The sequence below is a fragment of the Lolium perenne genome, chromosome 4 (genome assembly GCF_019359855.2).
Source record: "Lolium perenne isolate Kyuss_39 chromosome 4, Kyuss_2.0, whole genome shotgun sequence".
NCBI classification, from domain to species: domain Eukaryota; kingdom Viridiplantae; phylum Streptophyta; class Magnoliopsida; order Poales; family Poaceae; genus Lolium; species Lolium perenne.
This window is the reverse complement of record NC_067247.2, coordinates 299,976,106-299,985,576: the sequence shown is the minus strand read 5'-3', so window position 1 is coordinate 299,985,576 and position 9,471 is coordinate 299,976,106. Positions and strand designations below refer to the sequence as shown.

General features: G+C 43.0%; 2 protein-coding genes across 3 annotated transcripts; one reads left to right on the top strand and one right to left on the bottom strand.

The window, feature by feature from the left end:
• Window positions 1-1,096: 1,096 nt before the first annotated feature.
• LOC127295909 (uncharacterized) lies at window positions 1,097-5,890 on the bottom strand. The gene is made up of 4 exons (XM_051325912.2): window positions 5,638-5,890; window positions 2,143-2,318; window positions 1,808-1,994; window positions 1,097-1,596 (listed from the first exon to the last, which is right to left on the bottom strand). Exons 1-4 carry the CDS (start codon window positions 5,711-5,713, stop codon window positions 1,367-1,369), a joined length of 669 nt encoding a protein of 222 aa, XP_051181872.1. The 5' UTR covers window positions 5,714-5,890; the 3' UTR covers window positions 1,097-1,366.
• Window positions 5,891-6,104: 214 nt separating this feature from the next.
• On the top strand, window positions 6,105-9,246 carry LOC127295908 (uncharacterized). Of its 2 annotated transcripts, XR_007848163.2 has the most exons (7): window positions 6,105-6,366; window positions 7,414-7,570; window positions 8,311-8,386; window positions 8,483-8,530; window positions 8,636-8,736; window positions 8,827-9,016; window positions 9,071-9,246. XR_007848163.2 is itself a non-coding variant. In XM_051325911.2 (6 exons), the coding sequence occupies exons 1-6, from the start codon at window positions 6,192-6,194 to the stop codon at window positions 8,957-8,959; spliced, it is 690 nt and encodes a 229-aa protein (XP_051181871.1). In that variant the 5' UTR covers window positions 6,105-6,191; the 3' UTR covers window positions 8,960-9,246. The 2 variants fall into 2 exon arrangements, 1 of the variants encoding a protein (XP_051181871.1); XM_051325911.2 differs by having other exon boundaries at window positions 8,827-9,246.
• The last annotated feature ends 225 nt before the right edge of the window (window positions 9,247-9,471 follow it).

Genomic DNA, 9,471 nt, shown 5'->3' with positions numbered 1-9,471 from the left:
AGTCATTTACAAAAGCGATGTATGAGTTGCTGACTTGATCTTTATCTAGTCAAGTAAGATACTAATATAATGTGCATGAAGAAGAGCAGAAAAATAAAACAGAGAAAGGAAGAATAGATGAATATATACTCGCGCTCATCTTGGCACATATTTTATACGAGAGCCGCACCATTTTTTTCTTGCTTCAAACGATTGAGCAAATTGGATACAGTATTGCGGCCGTTAACTCTAATCTCTATAATCTCTTGTTCTTGTAGGTTGCTCGCGGCATATACCATGTGGTACAATCTCTTATCTTGTTGTTTTTGTATATTTTCGTGTTCAATGTTCATATTCATAAATCATAATAGAGTATGTTCAGTACAACAGGATTTATCAAGTGCGAACTACGTTTTACTCTATTGCCGTCTCTAAGTGACGCAAAGAAACCACAAGTCTACGACTAACTAGCAACTATGATACGGAGTACTATGCACTTCGTATCGAAGGAAACACAAAGAATCTCCTTGAATTTGTGTGTTCTAAAATTCTGAAAAGAATAGGTCTACACACACATGGACTAAATCCCAAATTTTATGATTATAAGCAAAATAATTGTCCGTTTATTTTTCTGCGCATCAGCTGTCTCTCTCTTAGGCAAACTGCCAAAGGAAGTTGGGTATCCTACTGCGAGAATCGCACCATTTGTTGCTTCAACCGATCGAGAAGTTGAGGTAGCATATTGCCGCCTTTCTATTGTTTTTATTTCATTGGGTTAGCATGTGGAATCGTTCGCGAAATCACATGGTGTCACACATTCCAACAACATGGCATCGACAGTTGAGACCCCCACTCGCTGTATATGTATTCAAAAGTTGTCACACAAAAAGATAAACTAACTACTCGCTTGAATCAAGGAGATCACACTGGAATGGCTTTGCCTTCGTTTTCCTTTTGATGTTGCGTGCTTTCCTGGCAGACCTGCCTTGTAATAATAGGTCAATCGAGCCGTGAACAGAGATATCATGTACTCGTTCAAGCCGCATGCTGCCAGCTGAGACAACGACTTTGAGGAGTCCAGCTCTGGTATGACATGGGCAGTCACGAAAAATCGGTATAGAAGAGTACTCGGTCATATACTTGATGAAATACCATCCATTTGTTCATTGTTCGTAACTGAATAAACTACACTAACGGCTGAAAAGTATGATGAAGGGAAAAGTTCTACGAATCGAAAGCAGAGCTTTCCTGTCGTGTCTTTCAACTACTGGGATGCTATACATCACAAAATTTCTAATGTAAAAAAGAAAAAGCGTAAGAGACAATTTTACACACGACTCATCTGAGATCGATGGTCAGAGATCAGGGTCAGGCTGTGTTCACGGTTTTAGAGTTCATTGCTAAGGCCCAGCTCATCATCCATGTCGTCTCCCTCTTCAAAGAGCTTGAGAAACCGTAGCTGATCCCGCTCCCTCTTCTTCTTCAGCCAGTACTTGTAACCCCCGAACAAGGCAAGGATGACTAGAACAGAAGCAAGGACGCTTACTACTATAATAACCGCCACAGATGTCTTTTTAGGTTCCACCTCCGAGCCAGAGTGGTGTGCTGCAGAATCACCTGGTAATGATAGAGAACAAACATCTTGAGCAATAGCTATGTGCAACTCAAACACACAAAGCGTTTCTTTAACAACCTATCTATTTTTTCTACAGAGAAAACTAGATATCAAATATGCTGCAAAGAGTTACCATGACAAGAGAAAAAACCCGAATATTCTATACATTTTTTTAAAAGTTCCGAAATAATAGGTACTGGATAAGAGCCGTACCAGCAGAACCAGTACAGTTTGGGCACAAGAATGTCGCATTGAACTGGCCTTCCTTGAAATGTGTGTACTTGCCATCTTTGAACTCAGTGGAACACATCTCCCATTCATCAAACACATGATCTTTAAAAAAATCATCGTCGTACAAACCACATCGCTTGCACTTCTTTTCTGCAAGTTCCGTTAAGGGCTGCCAACACGATGTGATAAGGTATTCAGCGCGTAATTTAGTGCTTCTGATAAAAGATAAACCAGAAAACATTGAATAGTGGAGACCAGTATCAATTGTGAACTAAATGAGAGAAGCCACCAATGTGCTTCACTAAAAGTTAACTGACCTGCCATGACTCTTCACCCTTAAAGGTGTATATCAAGTTTGGCTCCTTCACGTCAGGCAAATATGTCATGTTATCTCCATTGCAACGGAAATACAAAGTTGGCTTGCTGGAGAACCATTTACCAGTAGTAAATATATCAATGGTATCAAGCGTGACAAGCCTCAACGAAGTAGTCCCTACAAATTAAGCATAATCATTAATCAGTAGAAGGACTATCAATCCAAGTTTATACATGCAACACATAAGGATACAAGAATTCAGTTATCTGCATATGGTATTTACCCTCCACGATGAACCTTTTAGGCTGTTACTATCCAACCATAATGAATAGAAGCCTTTGATTATGTTCTTTCTCTATTTACCTTTTGTTTTCTTTCAAGTTGTCAAATGGAGGTTAACCAAAGGTGATAGATGGTTTACTAACGTGAGTACTGAGTACACACTATGTAAGTCATTTAACAAAATAGTCAAATGAACCAATCAATCAATCAATAACTTCTTTCGTAGTTATGTATATTAGTCTAATGAGCAACTTGAGTTATTTCTGTGCTGAGCATACAATTATAACTTAAGATACTAACACAGTAGACACTGATGCAAAATCTTATAATCCACACCAGCCTTTGCTTTCACATGGGAAAATATAACAGTTCATATCCCAATTTGATCTACAGGCCTAAGATAGAGAAAATACATAACATGTCTTTTTTTTTTTTGAAACAAGGCAAAAGACTTGCCATTTTCATTGATAAAGAAGATTGTTTCTCTTGACATGTGCTACTTTTTTCTTAATCTTTTTTATGACTATTTAGTGGTGTTAGCATGTGCTGGTAGCAAGATAGCAGCACAAGGTGCGGTAGCACTAGAACTTCTACCATCTCACAAAGTTTTGGAAACAAATTTGATCAACACATAGAGGAATGAAAAATTCTACTGCTGTGAACAGTGCCCAAAACTAATGTTCATAACGGTAACTGCATTAGCTACTATTCATAGAAGAATTTGTCTTTCGTTTACGGAGGGGTGGATCAAATTTAAATACCAAATTATGTGGCATGGAAGCACCAGATATCCCGTCCACAGGCAGTACCTCAGTTCGATTAGAAAGCAGGATCAAGAATTTTCCTTAGCAAATCTGAATCCTCATATGCAAAAATATTCCTTATCTAACCACCACCAGTTCAACCAAATATTGCTAAATTTGCACTCTTAAGCAACAAATTAATATGCTAAGTTTTCAATTTTAACTAAGAAATTGCAATTGCAAATAAATACCTAACCTCACATGCATATTGTCAAGCAGCTTCTGAAATGCACTATCTGTTTTCATTACATGTTTGGAACTATAGCCAAGGAAAAGTGAAAACTACTGTTGTGCAGAGCAGCAGGACAGCTGACATATTTGATTAAACTTCACCATACAAGTAGCCCTCAAGTACAAGAGAGAATTCCTTATTTGGCCCAGGCTGAAGTTTGCCTTCCTTTCTTGGCCCTGACAATTTTTGTCTTCCTTTCTCGACACACAAAATATGGTTGGTTCCTTATTTAGCCCTACCGTCAATTCCGTTAGCTACTTCCGTCAAACATTTTTTTGCTGGACTTGTATAACCCTGGCTACATCGATAGATCACTCACTGGAAAAAAAGAGAAAATAAGAAAAAACTAAAGGAAACACTCGACCGACCCTGACTGCCTCTTGACCCGGCAGCGACTAATCCTAGAAGCGGTGGCAGGCAGCTAACCCTAGGGAAGCGGCAGCGACAGTGGCAGGGGCTTAGCCATGCTAGCAGAAGGCGGCGGCGGTGGGGCTCTGCAGGCGGAGGCTGAGGGAGCGGCGGCTGGAGACCCGGGCACGGCGGCGAAGGGACAAGGTGTGGAGGCGGCGGATGGAGACCTGGGCACGGCGGAAGAAGGTGCTGCAGCGGAGGGACAAGGGGCGGCGGCGGAGCTTCCATCTGCGAGCTCTACGGCGGACGGGGCTGCGGCGGAGCTTCCATCTGCAAGCACTGCAGCGGACGGGGCTGCGGCTTTGGGCGCAGACACAGCGGAGCTTCCATCTGCGAGCTCTGCGGCGGTAGATTTTCAGAGAAACGTGGGAATATATCCGTTGCTGCAGGTGTCCTTGATCGTGCAGACAGCGGGGCAGTTGCCGTGGTGGAGACCGTCGTCCCGGTGAGGAGCTTTGTTGGGAAGCTGCGGAGTCAGAAACCAGAGACGGCGGAAGGATAGATTGGAGCCCCAGCATGGCCTCGTCCATCCATTCCACACGTGAGACTTCAACAGATTGAGGAGAGAGGAAAAGAAAAGGTAAGAGGATAGTGCGGTAGGAAAGAGATAATATGGCCAACCCACTGCTCAACTTCAGCACCACACCGCTTTGACTGTACAGGTTCATGCATGCACAGGGGAGGTTCTGTCAAAATTTAGAATTTTTAAAAATCTGAGCTAAGTTTTCCAATTCAAATCGGTTATGTGATAATATATTCGGTTCTAACGTTATCACAGCTTTTTCAGTGTCAATTCGTCACATATTGCAGCAGGGGTAAAAGTGTCATCTTAGACATCTACTTAACACCGTTACCCGTTAGTGCTAAAATTGTACTAGAGGGCCAAATAAGGAACCAACCAAATTTTATGTGTCAAGAAAGGAAGAAATTTTTTGCCAGGGCCAAGAAAGGAAGGCAAATTTCAGCCAGGGCCAAATAAAGAATTCTCTCCAAGTACAATCAGATGACAATCAGATACCCAGTTCAACTGCACAACCCAATGGATGCTTAACAATAAGAACATTTGATTATAGTTTTAGTAACAAATCCGGTTTCATCCAGATAGAGAACATACGTATTAGTAACGTCCCCGAAACATAATAGTAATACATTGACCTGATGGAGGTAAAAAGTCAACATTGACATCTTCAATGTAACAAGGGTGATGTGCTAAAAATAACTCGCAGAAACATTTGATGGAACATGCAAAGAAATTTGGCCAGTGGATTTATGGTTTATGTTGAGTAATACTTCATATCTGAAAAGACTGACCGAGTACTAAAAGTACACAGAAATACTCAAGTTATGAAGTGGGTCCGAAATATTTCGTTCAAAATGTGCCACGATATAGGTTTTTCTAGCTAGGATCGTCCAAATCAAACCCGGAGAACGTCTAAACGTCCAAAAAAGAAGTAAAATCAGACAATGGAAGGATTGGTGCTCATCTGATGCACAAATCCAACCTAAAAAAAATATACTAGCATACCGCTGACTTTAAGTGTGATTTCCTCTCCAAACAAGCTACACTTGAAACACAACTCAGGATCAGGGTGATAACCAGATTTCACGTCTTACATTTCAGCCAAAACTCGAAGCAAGCGACGAGCAACCACTAATCATCAACAAAAAATACGGTAAACTAACTGGGTCAAACGTGCACGGGAACACATTGGCTGCTCTAATCCCAGAAATAAAACAGTATCAGGGAGATTTAAGAGCCAGATCTCACCAGGAATCGAGCAGAGGGCGACGAACAGGACGACGAGAAGGGGGCGGGGAGGCGAGATCGGCCGCGGCCACCTCATGCTACGGCTGCGGCGGGCGCTACGGTCTGCCGGTGTAGAATCAGAGCCTCAGACAGTCAGACGCAGCTCCTCTCGCGCCTCGCCGCCGCAGGCAAGGTGCTCGCTGCGTCGCTCTTCCTCTTCTTCCCCGGCGAGGGAGTGCCTTTCTCCCACGGCGACGCGTAAACCCGCTACTACTTGTCAAACTCTGGCCGAAAGCGTATTCCAATGTTTCCGTAAGTGTCGCACTTTCGCGTAAAGATGGACGGGAAGCGTATTTTAAAACTAATTGCTTGTCTCAACTCTCAACCGGGCCAGGCTACAAAGCCCACTAACTCCCACGGACCAGAAAGCCCATTTGAATAAATGGGCCCAAAATAAGCCCGTCACATATTCTACCGCATGTCAGTGAAACCCATCCGGGTCCATTCGCGTCCTTCCCCGAATCCCAGCTCTGCGCCCAGCGCCACCCTACCGCCGCCGCCGCGCAGCCGAGGACATGTCGAGCCTCGCCGCCGCCGCCCTCCGCCGCGCCGTCACCGCATCCGGGTCGCGCACTCTCTCGATCTCGGGGGCGTTCTCCCCGGTATCCTCCCGTCTCTTCTCCGCCGACGCGGCCGCCGCCGAGGCGGGATCACAGGGCGACGACTCGTTCCTCAAACCGTCCGACGCAGGTAGCTCCCCCCTCCCCGTGCTGCTGCTAGGTGCTCCCTCCCGTGTGCTCGCGGTCCTTCTCGAGGGGTTTAGGGTTTATTGTTGCGAGCATGAGATGTTAGAGCGTCAAGCGTTTGGAATGCGAATCGCAAGTTCTGAAATGGGTGGCAGTCTTGTGATCTTACGGAGAACATCCTCTGCGTGCGTGCTCGCGAGGCATATGCTTCTGGGCTTGTTTGTGTTCAGAGGGATTAGAGTTTTCGTTCAATTTTCCTTTGGTTCCGAAGGATTGACATGGATCGCAATGTATCCAGACCCTCAGTGAGGACAGCCCTACCTCCATCCGTTATGATCATATATCATGTCAGTTTAAGGTTTTTAGGTGTGACTGTATGTCTGCTTTATGCATTTTTTACGGTTCCTACTTCCTACTTCTGAGGTCCAAAGCATACTTATTGAGAGTTTGTTCTTTTGTTGAGGTGAAACCATATATCGCCATTCTTCAAACGATATAATTAACAAATGAAAATGTACTTTTCTTTTCTCATATGCCCTATTCTAATTGGGTACTCCTTCCCAGGATATCATGATGATGATTTACTATTTGTATGTCGCCATCTTTAGTGCTCTTGGCTTGGGGCTACTCGCCTACTCCACTATACGTTGATACCTTTTTTTTGCGAAAATGTCCACACACTGGCGCAAGTCGAAGGTGCGCTACCGTCCCCACCACTCCATCACCGGAGTCGGGCAAAACTTGTCGTAGTAGAAAAACGGTAAGTCGTCGTGCTAATGCCCCAGCGCACCAGAGCAACAACCATCGCCAAAGATGAGACATATAGATCGGAATAGCCATACCTGAAACCACACCAACAAACTCGTGCCACTATCTCTGTTTGTACTCAAGTCTTGGCATTAGTTATACTGCATTGCACTATGTGGCATCTTTAGAGTTAAACAATTTCCTCCGTGGTGTAATGACCTTTCTAGCTTTGAGGTCTACATGCATTTGAAGTTTTGAGCACCATCATGTTCTACATTTCAGTAACACTGATGTTCTGCAACAGGCTTGATCTATGGAAGGTTGTACAGTCCTACTGCCGGAGGCAACCGCCTTGGCAAGAACGTGCTGAAGACTGACATTATCCATCACCTTGACAAATGTGAATTGTCACCAGAGGACGTGAAGATTGATTACAACAGGGGATACTATCCCATGGCTGCGTACGGTTTTATTTCTGCTGCCCAATTCATTTGTATACATCATGTTCACTTGAATGTCTGGTTGCGTATTCATGAGAGGTTTATGCTAACGCCTATTGAATTCAGTAATGCCTGAGAGGCCTGAACCACTTACAGCAGTTATTTTTGGTAAATGGAAACACACTTATGGGATAGTACTTGAAATGTAAACCATGCTTTCTGATTAATGCGTGAATATTTTCGTAAGTTTTCCTAGAAGCCTTGTTTATATTTAGCAGGCTAACTCGTTTCCTGGTCCTGTTTGCCTATTGTTGATTTCCCTACATGGTGTAGTAATTAACACATGATCTGTTCATGCAGTATACCCTAGTGAACATTTGTTTATGTTGTGTGCACTAGTATGCATCTTCTCATTTCACTTTTTATTGAATGCTTGGTATGCAGGAAACGTACTCTCTTTTTTTTTTAGATATACATGCCCAGCTTTAAATTAATAAAGCCCACATAAAGGCCTTGCAAGAGTTCAGACACCAACACACGAGACAGACTTGTCCCTGTGTGGCATTAACCAAGCTTGTTTAAACAGGAGTAGCTGACTTCCTCCTGTCTAAATCCCTGTCATAATTTAATGTACACGTACCTTGGTTACTTCTTGTGCTCTTATTATTATTCCGTTGTTGTAGATTCACTGTCAAATGTAGTTTTATTTTGCTGATTTCTTAATGTGATTATCAACCTGAAAGTTATGTACACATGATCAGGTTGTTGAAGTTCCCTTCCAAGGAATCATTTAACAAAGCAGCAAGGCAAACAGGTCGCATGTACAGGCTTGAGAGGGTGAGGCCAAATTATTTTCCATGAGTTTTCTCATTTATTTTCAGTAATTCTAGTAATTTCCAGTACACTGATATATCTTCTATTGCGATACAATAGGCAAGTCGCGAGCTGTGGGAACAAAAGCCATCTCTTGATGGAAAAGCTGTAAGTAGTATCTGTAATGTGGCTATTGGTATCTTCTGAGTGATTTATCTGGAAGCATAGCAACAATAACGCTCTACCGCTAATTTGTTGCTTTGGTCCATCCAGGTGCTGTTGCAAGGAGTCCCTCGAAATGCTCAAGCAGATGATATAGAACGATTTTTGAGCGGCACTAACTATGAACCACCTCCATTCGAAAGCTTTATCAGGTAATAATTTCTAACAGCCATCTTTGTTTGCTAGATGACCTGATTCCCTCCATTCATCCTTTTCTGATCCCATTGACGGCTGCTGAACAGGCCTGGCATCCCAGAGCCCATAAGAGTGGTGCTTGTTAGGTTCCGCACGAAGGCTGATGCGACCAATGCCTTCATTGCTAAAAACAAGAGCTTCTGCCTGAACAATCCTGTTAGCATGAGGGTTATTCAGTAACCTATTCAGTCTTGCAATATTTGTATCAACTCCTTCCCAGTCAACCTTGCTAGCATCCTAAGTCTGTCGACTCATGTGGTAGAAGTGTCTGATTTTATACGGTCCTGCAACCGACAGCCTGATTTATGTTTTTTTTTTCTTTCTGCTTGTGCTCAGTTCAATTGCACCTTTTTCCTTTCAAATATTCTCATATGTAATTTGAAAGTGATGTCAGTTGTTTCCCTTCACAGTACAAGCAGAACGAGTTCACCCAATAAATGTTTATACGCACGATTTTCTTGCTGGCACTATGAAATTTTATTTAGATTGTAGTTTGCGAGTTGCAGCATGCAGCTAGAAGTGTTCTTCGCTGAAGTGATATGTAATCATCGTTCAATACAGGTCGGCGGTTGTAGTCTAGGCCATTTGTTGTTTATTTTGACACTAACACGCTTAATTTAGATGTATCAAGACACTACTATTATGGCATAGATCATGCCATAGCCTGTTGAAAACAATTTATCGCATGGATC

Bases quoted from the DNA above. Each gene is read 5' to 3' on its own strand.
- LOC127295909 (XM_051325912.2), bottom strand. From the start codon at position 5,713: ATGAGGTGGCCGCGGCCGATCTCGCCTCCCCGCCCCCTTCTCGTCGTC. The intron at 1,995-2,142 runs GTCAGTTAACTT...TCGTGTTGGCAG, and splicing joins AGGGTGAAGAGTCATGGCAG to CCCTTAACGGAACTTGCAGA. The intron at 1,597-1,807 runs GTACGGCTCTTA...TATCATTACCAG, and splicing joins AAACTGTACTGGTTCTGCTG to GTGATTCTGCAGCACACCAC.
- LOC127295908 (XM_051325911.2), top strand. From the start codon at position 6,192: ATGTCGAGCCTCGCCGCCGCCGCCCTCCGCCGCGCCGTCACCGCATCC. The intron at 7,571-8,310 runs GTACGGTTTTAT...ACACATGATCAG, and splicing joins GGATACTATCCCATGGCTGC to GTTGTTGAAGTTCCCTTCCA. The intron at 8,387-8,482 runs GTGAGGCCAAAT...GCGATACAATAG, and splicing joins GCATGTACAGGCTTGAGAGG to GCAAGTCGCGAGCTGTGGGA.